The following is a 22,183-nucleotide window of genomic DNA, read 5'->3' as shown; positions in this document are numbered from 1 at the left end:
ACATTGACATTGACATCGTTAATTTTAATGACGATATATTTGAGCGTTGGATCAGCCGTTCTGTTTATTTTTCTCTTTTAGAGTTAACTGATAGTGTATTCATGACAACAACTGATTTTTTTTTATCAAAACATTAAGTATTTTATTTCTCTACAAAAATTAAGCATATACAGAATACACAATACAAAAAACATATACAGTTCTTTAGTTACATATATCAAAATTCTTCACGGGAAGCAAAAACCCATTTAGAAGAAAAATCCAATTCATCATCTTTTGAGCAAATTTCTAAGATCTTGCACTCTCTGGTCATTTATACCTTTACTAACAAAAGCTCTAACCATTGTATTAATTATTACCTTATCAGGCTTACACTTTTTATTTTCCATCATATCCAAAACCCCTTGCATCTCCCCCAAGCAACCAACTCTTGCATACGCATCAACCAAACAATTAAAAAACGGTGTGTCCAACAACACATCTGAATTCTCAATCAATTTTATGACAGCCTTTATCATCTCCTTATCCCCTGCTCTCCCATAAGCCCTTACTAGCGAACAAAGCGTCACACAATTTGGCTTAATTCTCTCTGATTTCATCAGCCGAAATATGTACTCCATCTGTTTCAGTTCACCAGCTCGGCCAAATGCATCAATCACCACATTGTAAGTGACAATGGTCCAGGAGTAGTAGTACTTTTGCATGAATTCCATAACAGCACCCATTTTTTGGAACATCTTGGCCTTCCCATACGAGTCAAGAAGGATGTTGAAGGTTTTGATGGTTGGGGAGATACCTGATTTGGTAAATTTGTCATAGCATTTTTCCATGGTGTCAATTTGACCGCTGGCACCATAAGCACGAAGTGTGGCATTCATCGTCCATACATCAGGAGTGCAATCTTGGCTGGAGAGCATCTCTACGAGCATAGCTTCCATCTCTTGAAACCTTGTTTACAAACAAAGGAATTAGATACCAGTATACTATTATCATGTAATGAGATTCTTCATCTCCTCCCTGCGTGATTTGTAGGAATTATTTGATTTACAGTGTCTTTGTCCATGTGCGTGTACTACTTGAAGTAGTGTTATGCAGTTGTAATTGGGTTTATTTTCTTATAGAAAAAATGTATGTGCAAGAAAAGGAAAGAGTTATGTACCTTCCTACTCTTCCATATGTATCAACAAGTGTATTATATGTGACTGTGTTAGGCCTGACACCATAGCTCCGCATATCGAGCATCAAATCCCAAACCTTATCAAATGCATATACATGGAGGCATGACTTTATGAGGATTGAATATGTGTGCACATCAGGATGACAGCCAGCAGTGTTCTTCATTTTTTCTAAGAGAGAAAAGGCCTCATCAAAGAGACCGCTTCTACTATAAGCTGAAAGCAAGGCAGTGTAAGACTCGTGGTTTATGACACAGCCTTCACCCTGCATTGCTACAAAAAGTTCATGTGCTTTCTCTGGCTGCTTGCATTTGCCGAGCATGACCATGAGTTTGATGTAAATGCCGGTGTTTGGCCGGTACCACATCTGTTCTCTCAATAGCTCAAACACCTAACGGATTACGGATGGATGTTATATTATGAAAAAAGTGAGTAATATAATATGATTGATTAGCAGAGTTGTGTTTTTTTCCTTGTTTTTCCTTGGGAAATGAAATTGGGCTCTATTTCATTAAGTTCCAACTAAAGGAGGGATGGAGGGAAGGAAGGAGCTATTAGCTATTAGCTATTAGGTATTAGGGATGGTACCTGGAGTGCCGATTCCCATCTAAGAGCGGTGATGCGCTCGTGAAGCGCCTCGAGAACGGTGCGGGGTAAGAGCTTCTTTGAATTGGTACCGCCTCTCTTCTTCTCTATGACAGCTTTGGTGGCCTCCCGGCGCAGAATAACCGAAATGGCCTTTCTAGAGGCAATCTTGCGGTTCACCTCCTCCTTCCTCTCCTTCCTCTCCTTCTCCTTGTCATTCTTCTCTCTGGCAGATGTTGATATTTGAATCTGGTTCCGTTTTGAAGAGAGTTTTTGGACTTTGGAGGAGGGGAATGAGGTGGAGGCGGGGTAGAAGAGAGATGATGAGGGGAGGGGCGTGGAAGCCATTGCTTTTCTCTCGCTCTCAATCGATCGATTGATTGATTGAATCCAAAATGGGAAGGAAGAAAAAATCCCGATTTTTTTATTAATAGAAATAAATTAAAAAAAATATAGAAATACGGTATTACTTATGATTATTTTCGAAATACAGATACAACGGGTCGTGTAAACCGGTCCACCGGACGGGTCTAATTAATCCGTCCGGATTAATTAATGGTTAGCGTTAAATTCAGCGGAGAAAAAAAAAAAAAAAAAAAATCCGGACGCTACTGCACAACCCGTCCCGGCAACATATGGTTTTCTTCTCTGTCTGCAGCGCTACGCAGAAAAAAAAAAAAAACGAAAGTTCTTTTCTCCGCCGACAGCTCTCCTCTCTACTGATCCCCTCCGTCTCCTCTCTCTCCGCCTCCGGCCATCTCCTCTCCGCCGACAGCACTCGTCTCCTCTCCGTTTCCTCTCTCTCCGGCCATCTCTCTTCTCTCTACTGCCGAGTAAGTTGTTTAACCACCGTTAATATTTGCAATTGATAGTTGTTTAACCACTCGTCTTTTGAATACCGGTTAATTTTTCTGATTATGAGGTTTCAAATTTCAGTTTATTACTGTTCTAAAATCAGTTTCTTTGATTTTGGAAGTTATTTAATCACAAAATTAGGTGAAGTTATTTAATCAGTTTCTTTGATTCTGAGGTTTCAAATTGATCTGTATACCTTTGCGTATGCATTGATTCTAAGGTTTCAAATTGATCTGTATACCTTTGCGTATGCAGTAAATGAATAATCTGTGACTATTTTGTGTCATATGTCATTACTTATTTTAAGTTTGGCTGCCTGGTTGGATTGTGACTATTTTGTGTCATATGTGCCATTCACTTTTATATAAGTATGTCTACTTCGTTATTCGTTTATGAACATCTTTAGCTTTTATAACACTTCAATATATTAGTTAGTAAAATTAGTTAGTTGTTAAATGGATTAACTATATTCTGACGTTTCTGATTGCATTTTCTAATTGATTTCTATTTATTAAATAGGTAACATCATCTCAAAATCATAGGTGCTGTTATGAAGTGTGTGCATATTACATGGCAATTTTTTTTTTTTACTTATGACATGAGAGTTGAATTAATGATATAATTAAAATAATAAATATATAATAGCCGTATCGTATCCTTTATTTTTGAGAATTGCCGTATCGCCGTACCCGTATCCATGCAACATAGCATGGAGGCTTCTCTCGCTCGAAGGCTTTTCCGAACTGTAAGGCACTTTTTTTCTCATTGTTTCTCTAATTTTCCACCTTTGTATTCATCTATAGGCAAGCGGATTTCCGAACTGTAAGACACGATATCTCCAACCTTTACTCAAAAAAAAAAAATTATAACCAAATTTAAGCTGTGTTGGTAGCATTTCTTTCAAATAATTGTGATAGAAATGTAAACAAAGGAAATATGTTCAAAGCATCTCTATTGTATGCATAGAATTCATCTCATTTTTATTTTCAGTTGTTTTTTTATAAACCCAAAAGCATCAACTGAGCTGGTATCAATACCATTAATATGATACAATTTATAATTGAAACAACTTTCTCTGATTTTGCAGAATGTTTCTAAAAATTGTGACTAAATGATGGTTTATTTTTCAGATGGTGTTCTCTCGATTACAACTACTGGTATAGCTTCTAATTCGCCAGTGAAACTATTAATTTCATGCAATAGATTGTCTCAGTTCTGGCAGCACACTAGTACTAGTTTAACTATGTTATGGCATTTTGTTAGCAAGTGTTGGATTGCTGGTTGATACCAAGACATCAGATACCAGCAGAGATACCAGCAGATCTTTATCAGTACCCAGCCTGACCAACTTTGTGCAATACTGATAAGGTGGTTCAGATTATTTTGGTCTCCAACTAAACCCCAAATAAGATGCATGATACAATCCAAGTGAACACAAATTTGAAACAACAAAGAAAAGGAAAGAAAAATAATAGTAAAAATATAACTCAAAGAATTGTAGAGCTCTTTGGTATTAGTTTTTTTTATTTTTTTATTTTATGAATTATGATGAAGTTTAGCAATGCCTATTTAAAATATTATATGATTATGTAGCTTTTGTAATGTGCCCTAATTATTTCATGTATGTAGCATTGTGAACTTCTAATATTCGTAGGAACGAATGACAAAGAGATCCAACATTTTCGTCTAAATATCAGAGAATCCACCACTTCAAATAGAAGACTAGTAAAATTACCTTCCACATACAAAACATTTGGCGCTTTCAAGTAATTGTTTATCACTTTCTCTGTAACTTGATTTTATTTTTAAAGGATCTTTCAGTTTAGTTTAGTTTCTGAAAATTTCAAATGTGGATAGTGGAATAGAAGTATGTTTCTCAACTTGTGGAGGACATTCTGAGGAGTTTGTCTTGTGGGCAGTTGGCTTTTTCAAGAAGGTATTTTCCATTGATATTCTGTAACCATACCTGACTGGTATGGTCTCTTGAATAATAATATTATTAAACATTAGAGGAGGGTTCAAATGCACCCAAATTTTATATTTTTTGGAATTTTTTTACTATTTATGAAGCCAATTTGAAAATCGCTGATTTTACATTTTCTGGACCATTAGATCAGCGATTTTCAAAGTGGTTTAATAAATAGTAAAAAAATTCTAAAAAATGTAAAATTTGGTCTCCAAGCACATCTTAATATATAGATCGCATCTAACGGTTCGGATTGACTATTCGGACTTTGAAAAATAATTTGAAAAATAGAGTGCATTTGGGTGTACAAAAATTTGGGTGCATTTGAACCCTCCTTTAAACATTATTGCCAGCTTAAGGCACTACAATATTGTTGTTTTTTGTTAATAATTTGTGATTTCACGCTTAAAGCATTACAATATTATTCGTTAATATTGTTGTTAAAATATTTTAAAGGAAGTTGCCAAGATACCTACTTTGTATGTTTTTTAGAGAGATTATATTTTTGTTTGCTGCTGTACATGTGACGTTTCAGTTTGCAGGGCCGTAGTTGATTGTAATAAATGTTGTAGTTCTTGATTTCTATATGGGAAACTGACCCATTTGGTGATATTTAATCACAATTTTTTTTTTTAAACCCGGGACGGATTGAAGCAGACCGTCCAGATTTTTTTTTTTTTTTTTTTGGACCCGGGACGGGTTGTGTAGTACCGTCCGGATTCTGTTTTTGTTTTATTTTTTTTTCTTTCCTCCGCTAAGTTTAATGCTAACCATTAATTAACCCGGACGGGATAATTAGACCCGTCCGGTGGACGGATTTACACAACCCGTTCTACCTATATTTCGAAAATAACCAAAAGTAATCCTGTATTTTGATATATTTTTTATTTTATTTCTATTAATAAAAAAATCGGGGAAAAATCTGGAGTGAGCAGGGGGGAACCCCGATTTTTTTATTAATAAAAATAAAATAAAAAAAATATCGAAATACGGGATTACTTTTGGTTATTTTCGAAATATAAGTACAACGGGTTGTGTAAACCTGTCCACAGGACGGATCTAATTATTCCGTCCGGGTTAATTAATGGTTAGCGTTAAACTCAGCGGAGAAAAGGAAAAAAACAAAATCTGGACAGTACTACACAACCCGTCCCGAGTCAAAAAAAAAAATCTGGACGGTCTGCTTCAACCCGTCCCGAGTAAAAAAAAACGAAAGTGCTTCAACTCTGGATGCAGCGCCCAATTTGACAGTTGATGAGGCCCTGCAAGTGCTTCTCTAGATACATGTCTCATGGAGAGAAAATCCTTCATGGACTGCAATTCTGACACATTCAGCTACTGTTTCAGATGCCTTCCATGAGGGCAAATCTTGGAGATTGTTACTAGTAACCACATGTAGTCTAAGAATAGGTTGTCCTTTGTTGTTTCCCTTTTTGCCAACCTATATATACATCTTGATCGTGTTCAGTAACGCCAAAGCTTCTGCATGGAAGGGATCCTCCGCATGCATATAGCCAAAAGCCATCCCTTCATCCCATCCTGCCCTTTTAGAACTGTCCCATGATGCATCTTTGCTTCAAAAATAAACTCGCTGCATGCTTTCCAGATACTCAAAATGAAATTACACAATGTCCTTCACCTCCACGGCCTATGTGAGATCCATTAAGGTTCTTATGTGAGATCCATTAAGGTTCTTGTGAAATCAAGTGACAGTTGATCCACATGGAGTGCCATGGGTGAGGTGAGGCATACCAAGTAGCTTGGGTTAACGGGCAAAAAAAAAAGATTACATGGTTTACAAATTTGTTTTCTTGGCCACACCTAGTACATGTCGGATTAATCGATTGTATCCTCCAATTTAAACCTGCCATCGTGGACACCCCTCCGTGTATGGCCTTCCATAAGAACATTTGGCACTCTTGGTATTAATTAACCCTTTCCAAGACCAGACTTGTTTCCTGGCCTCTAGTTTTAAGGCATCACAGTGTACCTGATGGTGGTTCTGTTGTACCAGTATTAAGTACCCTTCCTTGGTCTGAGCGGTATATCTTTATTTTTCTTTTCTTTTTTAAAACCGGGACTGGTTGAAGCAGACCGTCCAGATTTTCTTTTCTTTTCTTTTTTTTGACTCGGGATGGTTTGTGTAGTACCGTCCGAATTTTGTTTTTTGTTTTCCTTTTCTCTGCTGAGTTTAACGCTAACCATTAATTAACCTGGACGGGATAATTAGATCCGTTTGGTGGACGGGTTTACACAACCCGTTGTACCTATATTTCGAAAATAACCAAAAGTAATCCTGTATTTCGATATTTATTTTATTTTATTTCTATTAATAAAAAAATCAGGGGGGGGGGCAACCACTAGGGACTAGGGAGGGAAGTACGGGATGAATTCGTATCCTCTGAGATATCTCAAACTTTGCGTGACTTTATGGAAAATCCCAACTGTTTAAATACGTTCTGCACGAATCTCAAAGCACACATAATACTGACCCCCTACATCACCCCCGATTAGGCACCGGACACGTCGGTCATGCAAAAGTTGAGATATCTCAGAGGATACGCACCCGTAGGGAATGGCCGGTTTTTTTATTAATAGAAATAAAAAAAAATATTTAAAAAGAACATAACTTTTATGTTTTTGCGAAAACTAGGTAGATTGGGTTCTGTATACCCGTCCCACCAGACGGGTCCAATTGACCCGTCCTGGTTAATCCTCGTTAACCTTAACCAACATCACGGAAAAAAAAAAAAATTATGGACGGGTCCTCTTAACCCGTCCCGCTCCGTAAAAAAAAAAAAATACATGGACGGGATTCTTAAACCTGTCCCGACCCGTAAAAAAAAAAAAAACTATGGACGGTGTGCTTGAACCCGTCTCGCGTTTAAAAAAAAAAATTAATACCCCGGACGGTTTTGTTAAACCCGTCCCGTCCACTTAGTAACCTCCTCCGCGCAGAGAGCTCTCATTTTCATTCTCCTTCGCGCAGAAAGCTCCCTCATTTTCAGTCAGATAGCAGAAGACGTTCAGACAGAGACAGAAAGAAGTAATTGTTGTTAATTGCAAAATCAAATTTCAAACAGGTAACTCAATTATATTTTATGCTATATCATTCAGTAATTTTTATAAAATAATTTAATTAATATTAGTTTTTATTAACGTAATAATAATAATATGTAATTTATTCATTATTGTGTAGGTTATGTAATTTTTATTTAATTAATATTAGTTACGAATATATTTCAATAGGTAAATTTTGTAATGGTATCACTAAAATGTTATCAAATTTAATTTGTTTTTACGTAATTATTGAATTTTATATTTGTTCAATTAAATGATTTTGTTATTTTCTGCTATGTCATTCAATAATTTTTGTAAAATAATTTAATTAATATTAGTTTTTATTAATGTAATAATAACATGTAATTTATTCATTATTGTGTAGGTTAAATTATAAAAAAAATTAATCATGTTGATGCTGAGAATTTATTTTGGTGGTGAAATATGACACGGTCGTAAAGGAGTAGAGTATAGTATTAGTCCTCGATTCTCATTGAGTGTGACTGATGAATACGGTTGGTATGATGTGAAAGGTGAAATTTATCGCCAACTTGGATATTCTGAGAATGAGTATAACCTAAAAGCACATGCACGGATTAATGTTGGTACAACAGCCCGACGTTATTATGAGAAAATTGAAATCGTGTGCGATCAGAGTTGGAGAGGTATTTATATCCAAAGTATGCGTGCCCAAACCCAGTATACTTTTCTCGATTTATACATTGAGTTGGTTCCAATCATCGGTGAAATACAACCGCAGTTATTCGTTAATAGTATGGTGCCGGAAACAAATCCAGAACCTCGACAGACCCATTATAGCGATAATCATGGAGACAACACTTATCTCCGAATGCTGGACACTCTTGCTTATTTGGATTGGCCCAATTTGGACTCCAATCATTTAAGGGACGAGGACGGCCGGTCGGTAAACGAGACCAACACCAATGTTGTAGAAGCACATTTGGCCCGAACATAAGCTTTGTTTTACGCTGAACTGCAACACAAAGGCTCCTGTAGAGATAAGCCAGAAGAGCCCCACCCCAGTTGTACTGTTCCGGGGAATCAAGATCTTGTAGAAATTGCAAATACATTGCCGGAACCGAATCTCCCGACGAATCAGCAAAAAACATAGACCCGAACAAATCGAGTACATACGCCCTTGTGTACTGGCGTATCTGCTCCTCTGTCGGCTCACCCGGGTTCGTATTTGGCATTGCAGCAAATCGAATACGCAACTCCTTCAAACTTATAGCATACCCAGAAGCCGTTCGAACCTCTTGCGTGTCGTTTGGCCCCGATCTCTTTTTCTTTTTAAGCACCGCACTTGCGGTCCCATTTCCAAGAAGTTGATCCACTAAGATGGACCAAGTACGGTCTGAAGCACCTGTCACTGGTAACCCTACGATTGGCAGCGCCCAAAGACAAGAAACATCCTGCAGCGTAATTGTCATCTCTCCCACGGGAAGATGAAAACTGTGAGTCTCTGGTCTCCATCGCTCCACGAGACCAGCGAGGAGTGCTGGATCAATTTTTATGTGAGCAATTTGAGAAACTTGATACAAACCGAGTCTAAGTAAGAATGGTTTGCAAAGGTCGTTGTACTTAATCCCAGTCCAGATACCTCGAGGGTCCACTCCTACATCTCTGTAATCCTGTCAATGTTATACAATTTAATTAAAGTAAAATATTGTAATTCAAATAGTTATATCATTCTATAAAAAAACAAAATTATATGATTCATGGAGTAACTTACATCATCATGGATTCGTGAGACCTTATGTTGGTCATGCGGCATCCATAATAAATTGCTAAAATTATTTGCTGACCATGCCGATTCAAAACCAAAATCATCATGTGCAGCTGCAGCATGTGAAGGGCCACCCGGATCACGACTGCTTGACATTCTGCATGCATGATATTTTAAAAAAAATGAATAACAATCTAAATTTACTAACCACTAATATTATTAAATAAATTACTAAATTAAGAATAGAACCGAACCGAACCGAACCGAACTTGGCAAACCACTAATAAAAATTAAGAATATGATTAAATAAATTACTAAAATTACTAACCACTAATAAAAATTAATGACATTTTGCATGCATGATATTCGTGAAACCGAACCGAACTTGGCAAACCAAAGTTATCATTCAGTTTTTAAAATAGTACCGAACCGACCCGAATTAGCATTGCAACCGAACCGAACCAAAGTTTTATTTCGATTTGCTCGGTTTGTTCGGTTCAAACCGAAATATATTAATTTTTTAATTAAAACAATTGATTATAAACCGGACTATTAGGAAATAAACCAGTTATTTCGGTTTTAAATTTTTTTCAAACCGAATCGAACCGAAGTTATAATTCGATTTGAAAAACCAACCGAATTGATCTAATAAATCGAAATAACCGAACTGATCCAATAAACCGAAATAACCGAACTAATTCGGTTCGATCCAAAACCGAACCGTTTGAACACTCCTAATGAATTTTTTTAAAATGCAATTAACAAATTAATTAAGTTTACTATAATCAATAGTTTGACAACAAATCAAATTAGAAATTAACACATTTCTATACTAATTTAATTTAATTATATTTAAAATAAACCTGAAATAATCGATGACAGAGACGGTTTGAGATGACAGAGGTGGTGCAGGGGAAAATTTTACAAAAGATTCGGACGGGTTGCATTAATCCGTCCCATGCGCCGATCGCCTACCCTACAGAGCGGAGCAGAGTCTCCAGAGAAGCAAAACGCGGAAGGAAGAATGAAGGGAAAGGAAATAGAAGTGGGGGACGGGATTCTTAAACCCGTCTGATAAGCTGAAATTGTATCTATTGAAACCTAGGGTTTGTTATGTAAATTAAGCCAAGTTTTGATTCAAATTAGGTTTAATTAGGTTAGAAATGTCCAAAAGTTCAAGTTACTGCCCTAGTTGTGTTTATTTTGTAGGTAATCAAGTGCTTGGAGCTTAACGGAGCAAGACAGGTGATCTGGAGCAAGACAGCACGAAGATGGAGTAGATTTCACATTTATTGCGGGCCGCAACCAACTCAGACAGAACCATCTTCAATACAGCATTTCCAGGACCTTTATTGCGGTCCGCAATAACCTTATTGCGGACCGCAATAACTACTCCAGCACAGCATTTTCATTCCAACACACTCATTGCGGCCCGCAATAAAACTCATTGCGGCCCGCAATAAAACTCATTGCGGCCCGCAATAAAACTCATTGCGGCCCGTAATAAAACTCATTGCGGCCCGCAATAACCTCTCCAGATTTTTCTGCGCAGTCTGTTAACTGCCTCCACTCATTGCGGCCCGCAATAAGTCGGTTCAGAGCCCGAATTTGCTATTTTTAGGGAGTTATTCTTAGTTTTTATGAGGGGTATAAAATGGGGACTTGTAGAATAGATAAGGGGACGTTTTTTAGGCAGAATTTTTAGGATTAAACAAGGAAAAGCAAGGAAAAGCAAGAAGAGAGAAGAAGGAAGAAGAGATCATTAATCAATCGGTTTTATTGTTTTTTTTTCCTTTGGAACTCTTTTATTCTTTTGATTTGTGCTTTAGCCATGACTGGCTAAAGACTTTTCTAGGGTTGATTAGGGTTGTACTTGAAACTTTTGTTATGATTTAGTTGGTTTTATTTTATATATTCTTGTTCTTTGTTATGATCTATTCTTTATTTTAATTGATTGTGAGGACTTAATCAAAATCACATGAAACCCTAGGATTTGGTATTTGCAATTGAGAAATTGAATATTAGGTCCAGACCATAAGGAATAGAGTATTTGATAGGTTAAGTACCGAGAGGTGACGCTTGTCTTATACGGGCTTCACCTAATAGTTTAGAAAATTGTGCCAAGTACCGAGAGGTGAAAGATAGTTTTCTAGATTTATTGGGACAGTAAGAACTTAATGACTTTAGATTAGGGTAGCCAAGTACCGAGAGGTGACGTTTATTCTAATTTAAAGATGGTATTAATATAGAGATATCCCTTTGTACCTACAACACCCAACTCTGCCTTCATAACTAAAAGAACAAATTTAATAAACCAATTAGTCATAACACTAGTGGATAGGAACTCTAAGAAACCCTAATTTCTCATACTTGTTAAAAACTCAGATTTTGCTTTAAGACTTTAGTTTAATTCATTTTAATCGAAACCAAACCAACCTTTGAACAAACAAAAACCTTTTTTACTTTCTTTTACTAAATTAAATTGTTAGGTTAGATTTGATATTCCAACTTGTCCCTGTGGAGACGATCCCTAAGTACTACTCGACAAGGTTGTACACTTGCAACCGAATTGAGCGTAAATTAGGATTTATTACTTGTATTGTAATAATTCACATCACTGTCCAGCGATTTTTTTTTTTTTTACGGAGCGGGACGGGTTAAGAGGACCCGTCCGTAATTTTTTTATTTTTTTTACGGAGGGGGACGAGGCCATTAAACCCGTCCAGAATTTTTTTTTTTTTCCGTGATGCTGGTTAAGGATTAACGATGATTAACTGGGACGGGTTTACAGAGCCCGATCTACCTAGTTTTCGCAAAAAAATTAAAGTAGTGTTCTTTTTAAATATTTTATTTATTTTATTTCTATTAATAAAAAAACCGGTAGGGAATGGTAGGCGCAGGGCGCTAGCTGTGACAACTGAAGTTAACGCCAGCGGCCAGCCTACGGGCTATTTGAGAAGGCCCAAATAAGAAAAATTATAAAAACAAAGTGAACACGAGGGCCGACTTGGCGAGGCCCAAGTTCGGAAACATGCATACTCTTTTGATTTGATGCATGTATTAATCATGTTAGCTAATTATAATCATCATCATTAATATTTGCTTTACTCATTTGCTATATTATATTATATTATATTTATTTATTTATTTGGGGAACGGAGTGCTATGATAGGATCATACCAAATTTAATCTGGTGGTGGTGGGTGTCTCATCGAAGCCATACAATCACCTTCTAAATTCATAAATATATATCATTTGCACTAATTTTGAAGTAGATCAAACAGCTCCGACTACACCTAACACCCCCACTTCCTATTTATTAATATTTATTGACGACAGTTCAAAAGTTTATAAATTCATTCCTAGCTAATTATTAAGTTAACCAAAATCTCTTCCAATATTGGTTTCACAACAACACTACAGCCGTATTTCTTTTCTCCAATGATTAACTCTATTAAAATAACAATCAAGGCAAATTATTCCTATTCCTATTCCCACCAAATGACATCCATTATTAATTAGTTCCAATCCGAGCTAACAATGGAAACCTTGTACTGGCAATAATCAAAACCTCAAACGAATGACATGATCAAAACTTTACTGCTGTACTTTCAAAACAGGGAAGGCAATCACATCTCTTATACTGGCTGAATTTGTCAAAAGCATAACCAGCCGGTCAATTCCAAGCCCCTAAAACAATAACAAACAGCCTGTTAGAATAAATTCCACTAATGCAAAAATAATAAGCAAACTTAATCCTTCATTTGTAGTATGCTCTTCTGATAAAATTAATTTCTAGGTGTTCTTCTGTTGTTTTTTCTTATGTCATTTGCAGCACCTCCAATATCAGTGTGTAATAAGAAAAAAATTTAGAAAAAAAAAAAAACAGTATACCATGCCAGAAGCAGGGGGCATGCCATATTCTAGGGATGTTAAGAAGTCCTCATCTAGAGTTACTTCATAAGAGTAATCATCATCATCATCATCATCATCGCTATTCTTTGCCTTTTCTGATTCTTCACTTGATTTTGATTTTGATGCGAGGGCAGCTCTTTTGGCATTGTGCTGTTTTATCTGATCTTCAAATCTACTCCTCTGCCGTATTAATCACAATAAAAAGAAATGCTCCAAGGTCAAGTAATTTTTATTCTTTTTATAAGAAACTTTCTTATGTAATTTTTTTTTGTTTCAGTGTGTGTTGTGTGTGTGTGGGGTGGGGGAGGGGGGGGGGGGGGGGGGGGGGGGGGGGGGGGTATACCTGATCGATAGGATCTGTTAGTTCTGAAAAAGCATTCCCGATTTCACGTCCACAAATGAAGAGTTCAAATCTTTCAGTCAATCCAGCATATCTGCCATAAAAAAAAAAAAAATGTTATGCATTTACGAATGCCCTCTAACTAAAATGTCTAATATGCTATTGAACTTAAAAAGACAGCCAAAGCTAGATTGCATGGTATAGGATGTGAGCACCATTTCTTAATTGAAAACAATAACAATGCAAGTTTTCCAAAAACTAAGGTACAATACACTTCATATGGTTTTTTATCCTACTACTATAAATACATTGATTATTATGTGTACTACATAATTTTTATTTACAGAGGAATAAGGAATTCCCAAAAAAAAAAAAATGTAGTTATAATGATGGTTTTATTAGGCAACTAAAAGATTAAAAACAAATTAATGAAAAATCAGGGCCTCACATGCAAGCAGATCAAATGTTTATATTAATCAAAATTCCACAAGACTCGAGTACAAAATTTTAGAAAAACTCGGGAGAACTGTAACCAGCCTTATGGACTTGAGCATAGCCTTCCCAATTCTGAGCCCTCTTACAAGGATGTAGGAAGCTGGAAATTCACGCATAAATCTGAACAGGGATATCCAGAGGCTGTATTCTCCAAAATTTTCATACTAAATTAACCAGATACAATAGCTGGAGTATCTGATATGAATTATATGCTGATCATCTGGGTCCATCTCATATGCATCAGATGCAGGTCCAAAGTATGCTACTTAGAGACGCACTATGTAATTGGCAACCTAGTGACCCATATACAAATTAGAATAACATTTTGATAATTCAAAAGGAACCTTCTATGGGGTTTGGCGAGTGGTGAAACCTCGATAGGGTAATCAAGAACAAAAGTTGGCTGTATAAGAGTAGGCTCAACAACTGCTTCAAAAACCTGAAAAAGGTTGAAATTAATCAAATTCTATAAACTAAGCAAGTTCATTTTCGTCAGCTAACATGCATATCCGAGTCTAAAAATTTAAACTACAAATCCATAATAAATCAGGGAATGTAACTGGCAAAACAAGCATTGCAACAGACTACTGAAACTTAGACCATACATATACCAAGACAGGACATGAATTGGAAACCACATCACACGAGTATAGTGCAAGATGACTGGTACAGCAAGATGCAGAGCTGCATACAGTTTCAGTACCAGGTATGAATGCTATGGTAAATCGAAGTTAAAGTATCCATAAAAGACATTAACTAAAACATTTCATATTTTCCCGGGCTGCTATACTTCACATGAATAGTAGGAACAATGTAGGCGTTCTGGACTGTCCAATATGGATGATAAGTTTTGAACCGTATATTCACACATAATTCAGATAAAATAAAGGTCCCCTTATTGGACCATCAGCAACATGGATCTAGCCAGTCAAATTTAGTTCAGACATACAAGATTAGAACAGTACAGCACTATTATTCAAGGCATGAATAATAACTGATAGGCCCTCGAGTTTTACCTCATTGAGAACATGACCAACAGATGAGCAGGCTTCTACAAGACTGCTACTATTATCTTTTCCTTCTGAGCGAGCTTTAAAAATGCCTATTGCAGCCTCTTTAGCAGCCTCAACATTGTTTCCAAACTCATGGAAATCAACTCCAGTCGCGTCTTTGACAAGAGAATGCATGGTCTCTCTCCTCCATGGTCTCATTAAAGATATCTCAGTTCCCTGGTTAAATATACCAGTTAAGCGGTCACACCTTGTTCCTACTGAAGTCTTGGCAATATAAGAGTAGGTGAAGCATAGAATACCACACATTATACTTTTACTGGAAATATGCTCAAAGTAAAAATGGATACGAAACACAGAGATGAACAGAATTGAAAAGGGATTGAACCTGTTAATACTCTGTATGACTTACCTGATAATCTACTTGAAGCTTCCCGTGAATAGACATAGCACATCTAGTTACAATTTCCTCAGCCAAATACATCATGCTTTCATAATCCGAATATGCTTCATACATCTAAGCAACATTAAATTTTCAATTAATTAATATTCATATTAATAGAGCATCAGTTCAGGATCAGTTAACAGACATAGTCAAAGTTAGTTAGTCAAGACATCTCTCCCAATCCAAGTACATCACGGATGTCTTGACACGTGCAAACATGCTTGACTCCAACTCCCTTCTCTCCCCCATGTGCCCCAAAACTACCCTCTCCAAGTTTGATGGTGACCATTTCAATGATCCGCACCTTTATCGCTCCATTGTTGGCGCTCTCCAATACGCCACTCTTACCCGCCCCGACATCGCCTTCTCGGTCAACAAAGTGTCCCAATTCATGCAAGCCCCCTCCACGACCCATTGGGCAGCGGTCAAGCGCATTTTCCGCTACTTCAAGAGCACCCTTTATCATGGCATTACCCTCCAACCAAGCTCCTCACTTTCCCTCCACGCTTTCTCCGATGCCGATTGGGCCGGCTCACCGGATGATCGCAAATCCACCTCTGGTTTTTGTGTCTTTCTTGGCGCAAATATCATATCTTGGGGGTCCAAAAAGCAGCCTACAATTGCTCGTTCCAGCACTGAGGTAGAATACAAGTCACTCGCTATCACCAGTTCCGAACTAGTTTGGCTTCAGTACTTGTTGGCCGAACTCCATGTGACCATTCCTTCTCCACCGATTCTATGGTGGGACAACATCGGCGCCACATTCTTGGCGTCTAATCCTATGATTAACTCTCGCACAAAACATGTGGAGATTGATTACCACTTCGTGCGCGAGCGGGTTGCAAACCAATCGCTCCAAATTCGATTCCTCTCTTCCAAGGACCAGATTGCCGACATCTTCACCAAACCGTTGGATACACCTCGGTTTGGCCTTCTTTGTACCCTCTGGCTCAGCTTGCGGGGGGGAGTAATAGAGCATCAGTTCAGGATCAGTCAACAGACATAGTCAAAGTTAGTCAGATGATTAGTTAGTTCAGTTGAGATAGTTAGTTGCAACAGATTATGATTATGTATGCTGCTATGTACTTCTGTATTAATCATCTCTCCCTATAAATAAAGGGTGTACATGTACTGTTGAATACTGATCAAGAAATAAAGATTAGAATACATTTATATTTCTCTCTCGCTTTACATATTTAACAAGGTAGAGTTGAAGAATACAGAGGAATATTTGGAGAATTCAAAAATGGTCATGCTAAGAGCTGTCACAAACATAAAAAATTAACATGAAAGGGAATTATGCTTACCTCGATGGAAGTAAATTCAGGATTATGACGAGTAGAAATTCCTTCATTTCGGAATATTCTTCCAATTTCATATACCTTCTCAAGTCCACCTACCTGACAATCCAAAACAATACTTTATAATGCACACATAGCAGCACTATAAAATAGAAAGATGATACTAGATGGCTAATACATGCATGGAAAACCAATTTCTAAAAGAACAATGGGTAAGCCAGTAGAGGACAGAAATTAGCCATCAATAGAAACAATTAAATACAACTTGACAAACTAAAATAGCAGCAAAAAGATAAAAACAATACTGACAGGCGATGGGAAACAATTAAATACAAGACAGTTACAATAACGACCTCCTCACCAGCATTCGTTTGAGGTGTAGCTCAGTTGCAATTCTCAAATAAAGATCTCTCCCAAGAGAATTATGGTATGTCACAAATGGCCTAGCTTCAGCACCACCAGCTGCACCCTGATATGCCAGTAAATTTCCAAATGACTGACAAGAAAAACAAAGAAGAGGAAGATAACAAAAGAAAAGGCCAACAAAATTAAAAGATTAGAGCTGCAGACCTGAAGAACTGGAGTCTCAACTTCTATAAAACCAAATGACTCCACTGCCTTGCGTATCTCTGAAACAATCTGCATTAATAATTAAGTATGTTATATTGTACAATAAAATAACTAAATGGTGCATGAGCAAAGGGACAAACCAAAATGTTAAAGGAACTGGCAAATATATATATATATAAAAAGCCCTTCATGTCTTGTATTGAAACCTCTTATTTGAATTTCTTTTTCACAAATTACTTTGAACCATAACTAGGGAAGATGGGATAGACTATTTATATGTTGAAAGCTAGAAAATATTTTAACCTAAGCCATCAAAAGCTAAAGGTACTTAGTGCATCCATACTAATTAGTGATACTTAACATGTTCATATGATCTATCATGGTTTATTTTCCCCTAGTATATATATTTTGCAAAAATGCTTAACAGTAAAGGAAAAAACATGGCATAGCATACTCTCTTTTAACCACCTTAGCTCTTATTCGAAAAACATCAGCCACCTCAGGATTTGCAATCATGTCAACATACCTGCCCATGACAAAAAAACAAAAAGATTTCAATGCCGCTTACACATCGGCCATTACTGCAATATCTTATTCATTGTTAAAAGGAAAGAACTGAGATTCTAGACATAAAACTAGCTAACTATACATTAGGACTTTTGTAACAGATAAGTTTATTAATGATTATAATCAGGATAAAAATTACTAACCGAATAATGATAAAGAAAAATTATGCCACACTATGGGACAAAATAGTTCAAAATGTGGTCAAAGATAAATTGTGAAATTACTGTTTTTGGGTGAAGCAGAGTTCATCATCACACCAAAATCCAAATAGGGAAAAATAAGATCAATTACTAATAAGCCAACCTTTGACGGTATCTCTTATCTATATCAGTCAGTCCATGAAACTTGTCTGGTAGAGGCAACAAAGACTTCGTAAGGATTTCAAAATTCTTCACATATACTGATAGCTCCCCTGCAATAACACCAATTTCAACTTACAACAAGATCTCAACAAGATCTCGATCAAATTTCTCAAATAGAATATGTACAAATTACCATGCTGGGTTTCAGTTTTGGTTGCATTTATAGCTTGATCACCCCATTTTTACTTTTCTCTTGTTCTTCCTCCGTTTGTTTTATATTACTTGGAAAACTGGGTTTCAGTTTTGGCACATTAAGTTTGATTTCAGAATTGAGGGGAAAAAGGAGGCAAACTTTGACTAAACTGAGCCTCCATTGTAGGATTTGCAGGGCCAAAAAGCAGTATAATTAGGTCAAGCTGGGGCTTGGTTGGGTTTTGCTGAATGATAGCACTGGCTCAAAAAATCCAAACAGCAAAACCACCATTGACTGTAATCACAAAAATTGCAACCTATAACCCATTACAGAAGGGATTCATTTTATACAAAACCTTTTTCAGTCTTCTTGATGGAACCACTAGCACCTAAAATGTCGCCAATGTCAACAAATGACTTTAATTTTGCGAACTGATCCTCTGAAAGGCATTCCTTCTCACAGTAAAGCTACAACAGATGCAACAAATTAGCTTTAGAGACTGAAAAGTTGCAAATTAATTTCTTTATTGTTAGAGAATGCAAATAATTTGAAAATCAAGCTTTAAAGAGCATGACATATCTGCTCGTCTACAACTATTTGGGGACAACCATTTCCAAATATTGCAGCTAAATGGTGAGCATAAATTCCAACTTAAAAATAACAGTTGGGACATTACTCTATGCTGATGGTATGATTCATAAAGCAGTTCTTTGCAATCCTATGAGGTGACATATTACAAAATGCCCATATATATCGGGGTTTAACATACAGAAATCTCAATAAAAATAATTAAATTGTTAAAGAAGCTTTTTTATTAGGTATATTACCACACACAAACCTGTATTGTACCAGAATCATCTCTTAGTGTCAAGAACACTAGCTTGCCAAAGGCTCTACGTGCAACTACTCTTCCTGCCAGTGAAACTGCAACTCCTGTAAAGACTTCACCATTCTCCAAATATCCATAACCTTGTTGTATTTGCCTTGCCGTGTGGCTTCTGTCCCATGTGTATGCATATGGCTCGTAACCTTTTTGTCTTAGCTCTTCTACCTGCCAATAGATAAGTTGAAAGTTTGACAACCTAAACTAGTACCTAATGTTGGTCCCAGTTGGTACCAGAGATGTCCTATTTGGTACATTGTTGTTATGCTGTGTGATGAATGTTATCCCATGTTATCCCAATTGAACAATTTATTAGCATAGCAAAGAGGAATTGATAAGATAAAAACATAATTAAAAATGAAGTTTGCATTGACCATTAAAATTTGGAAGTTGGGCAGGTATTCTGAAATGGAGTTTCATGTCGTTTAACTCGGGTGCTGTGCTGGTTTGGGGGCAAGGTATGGTCAAGTTATATAATTTTGGCCTCAGTCAAAGTCTGACGAGTTTCTATGGGCAGATAGATAATAGCATAGCATAGCATGTATGAGGTTAATTTGAAATACAAGAGAAGAGAAGAGAAGAGAAGAGAAGAGAAGAGAAGAGAAGAGAAGAGAAGAGAAGAGAAAGGAATAGAAATAGTGGATGGGACCTTTTTGAGACGAATGGCACGGACAGACTCGCGGTCGGAGGTTTTAGGGGAAGAAGAGGTACGGCGGCGACTATCCGACGTGGCGGTGGCGGAAGCGGAGACACAGTAGTAGCTGGTGTGGAGGTTGAAGTTGAATCGTGGTCTTGGTCTAGCGATGGTGGCTCTGGAGGCAAAGGTCATTAGTTGGGATGACGCTCTCCAAACTCTAAGTGCATCCATCGCCATGCAAGAGGACTAGAGGAGGGGAGGGAGGCGAACTTTTAACTTGCGCGCGGCGCTCTAGCCTCTAGTCCTAGTCCTAGTCCTAGTCCTAGTCCTGTGGATTGGGTTTTGGGATTTGGAAGGGGTCGAGGGGATGATGCTAATTGCTAAGTTAAACCCCTCTGGAAAATTAATCGCTTATTGGACCTAGCCTAGCATTTAATATCTGTACCAAAAGAATTTCACAATATGAATATTTCAAAGGAGTTGTATCAGATATATGCTCCTAAGTCTCTATGCCTAGCATTTAATATCTGTACCAAAAGAATTTCACAATATGAATATTTCAAAGGAGTTGTATCAGATATATGCTCCTAAGTCTCTATGCCTAGCATTTAATATCTGTACCAAAAGAATTTCACAATATGAATATTTCAAAGGAGTTGTATCAGATATATGCTCCTAAGTCTCTATGCTGGTTTCAAGTAATAGTAACCTTGTATAATTAAGGCGATTGATTATGTTGTTATTTTGGTCATTTATATATCTTGTTTGTTGTCAACTGGTTATGTTATATTGGATGGTGATCTAGCTTCACCCTTCAGTATTGATAAGTTGGCATTTATTTATGTTAAAAATCTATAACGTAACCGTCCTCAACTAATATAATATTTGCTTCTATGCTTTCTTTAATAAAGTGAAAATGTTTGGTATTGGTCATCATCTCTTATTTGCTTTTAAATTATTATTATGTAGCTAGGCTGCAATTGTATGGTTATCTTCGAAGATAGCATTTTTTTTTTAATTTTATTTTATGAATCCAATGACGTGGGAACTTCATGTATATCCCTCAAAAATTTTAATATTACGTATTTATCTCTCTAAAATCAATAATTACATATCTAATATTAAAAATAATAGAAACTCACATATTTGTCCAATCCATTATATTTAACATTAATTTTGTATGTATTTCCATTTTACCTTTTTTTTATTTTCCCTTCTAAAACCAATTTGTTAAAAAATAGTATTAAATCGTACCAATATCAGTACCTTCTTTGCCTAACTAATTTATTCCTCAACGAGATTGTAGCCACTAAAGTATCTTCTTTGACTCACTTACATTAATTCCTCTTGTTGGGCAGGATCAGCAACTCAAAAGCACAAGACACTATCACATGCAGTAGTGTATTATTGACCTTTTACGGCAATGGTTTTAACAGTTAAAAATTTGTTAAGCTAATATATAACCTCCAAGCAAGCATTCAAATCTTCTTTTGCTTTACTTTGTTCTTTCTTTTTCCTTTTTTTTTTTTTTTCTATCCCAGTGAACAAGAAGAAATAATAGATTTTCCTGCCAATCTTCCATAAATCTCCTTCATGGCACTAATGCTTTGCTATCTCATATTTTCCCAAAAGATTTATGAGTTCCTCCAGCTTCACGTACATAAAAATTAAACTGCTCTTTAACTAATTATAAATAAAATTAGTCAATTTTTTTTTAAAGTATTTTCTCAATATTTCACTGTCTTGTACTTTTCTTGTATCAGTACTGAACCGTATCGTACTAGTACCAGCACTGAACCGTACCATTAGTATAATAAATAAATTATGACACCATAATCATAACCAGCATTAGACAAAAATAAAAACTTTGTTCTTTTCCAAAAGAATCATTGCAATATTAATTGTACTAACAAGTTTTTAAAAGTCGGTACAGTAAGTTCCAAAAAACACACTACTGTAGTATCTAATAAGATTTTAAACATACAAAATGCAAGCAACCATAATCAAAACAAAAAATTAGACCACATCACAACTATTAGACAGTCAAATGTATGGCATCACACGACATCGACTTCTTACTCCTACGTGCATGTGAATTCTTTCCTCGTATCCTGATTTGAAAAAAAAAATTATTGTT

At 36.5% G+C, this 22,183-nt stretch overlaps 2 protein-coding genes and 1 long non-coding RNA gene across 4 annotated transcripts in view; 1 reads left to right on the top strand and 2 right to left on the bottom strand.

Annotated features, from left to right (window-relative positions):
* Positions 1–168: 168 nt before the first annotated feature.
* Positions 169–2,167, bottom strand: LOC144566744 (Pentatricopeptide repeat (PPR) superfamily protein). Its single transcript, XM_078316764.1, has 3 exons — positions 1,764–2,167; positions 1,160–1,566; positions 169–948 (listed from the first exon to the last, which is right to left on the bottom strand). The coding sequence occupies exons 1-3, from the start codon at positions 2,106–2,108 to the stop codon at positions 270–272; spliced, it is 1,431 nt and encodes a 476-aa protein (XP_078172890.1). The 5' UTR covers positions 2,109–2,167; the 3' UTR covers positions 169–269.
* A 206-nt stretch (positions 2,168–2,373) lies between these two features.
* On the top strand, positions 2,374–5,056 carry LOC144566529 (uncharacterized). Its single transcript, XR_013515213.1, has 2 exons — positions 2,374–3,360; positions 3,746–5,056. It is a non-coding gene; the product is annotated as an uncharacterized LOC144566529 (long non-coding RNA).
* Positions 5,057–12,788: 7,732 nt separating this feature from the next.
* Positions 12,789–22,183, bottom strand: part of LOC144566743 (lysine--tRNA ligase, chloroplastic/mitochondrial-like) — a 64,963-nt gene continuing 55,568 nt past the window's right edge. Inside the window, exons 2-15 of one of the 2 annotated variants that reach the window (XM_078316763.1) lie at positions 20,059–20,283; positions 19,365–19,577; positions 18,882–18,993; positions 18,335–18,443; positions 17,933–17,990; positions 17,465–17,533; positions 17,256–17,363; positions 16,901–16,993; positions 15,561–15,665; positions 15,155–15,367; positions 14,483–14,577; positions 13,647–13,737; positions 13,283–13,483; positions 12,789–13,078 (exon numbers count right to left, since the gene is read on the bottom strand). In XM_078316763.1, the coding sequence (XP_078172889.1) occupies positions 12,986–13,078; positions 13,283–13,483; positions 13,647–13,737; positions 14,483–14,577; positions 15,155–15,367; positions 15,561–15,665; positions 16,901–16,993; positions 17,256–17,363; positions 17,465–17,533; positions 17,933–17,990; positions 18,335–18,443; positions 18,882–18,993; positions 19,365–19,577; positions 20,059–20,283 (1,785 nt within the window). In that variant the 3' untranslated portion in view covers positions 12,789–12,985. Of the gene's footprint in view, positions 13,079–13,282; positions 13,484–13,646; positions 13,738–14,482; positions 14,578–15,154; positions 15,368–15,560; positions 15,666–16,900; positions 16,994–17,255; positions 17,364–17,464; positions 17,534–17,932; positions 17,991–18,334; positions 18,444–18,881; positions 18,994–19,364; positions 19,578–20,058; positions 20,376–22,183 lie in introns of those variants that run through there. The other variant, XM_078316762.1, reaches the window with a different exon arrangement.

This window comes from Carex rostrata, chromosome 15 (assembly GCF_964058835.1).
Source record: "Carex rostrata chromosome 15, lpCarRost1.2, whole genome shotgun sequence".
In the NCBI taxonomy this organism is placed as follows: Eukaryota; Viridiplantae; Streptophyta; class Magnoliopsida; order Poales; family Cyperaceae; genus Carex; species Carex rostrata.
The sequence above is the reverse complement of the archived record's forward strand: the minus strand, read 5'-3'. Positions and strand labels throughout refer to the sequence as shown.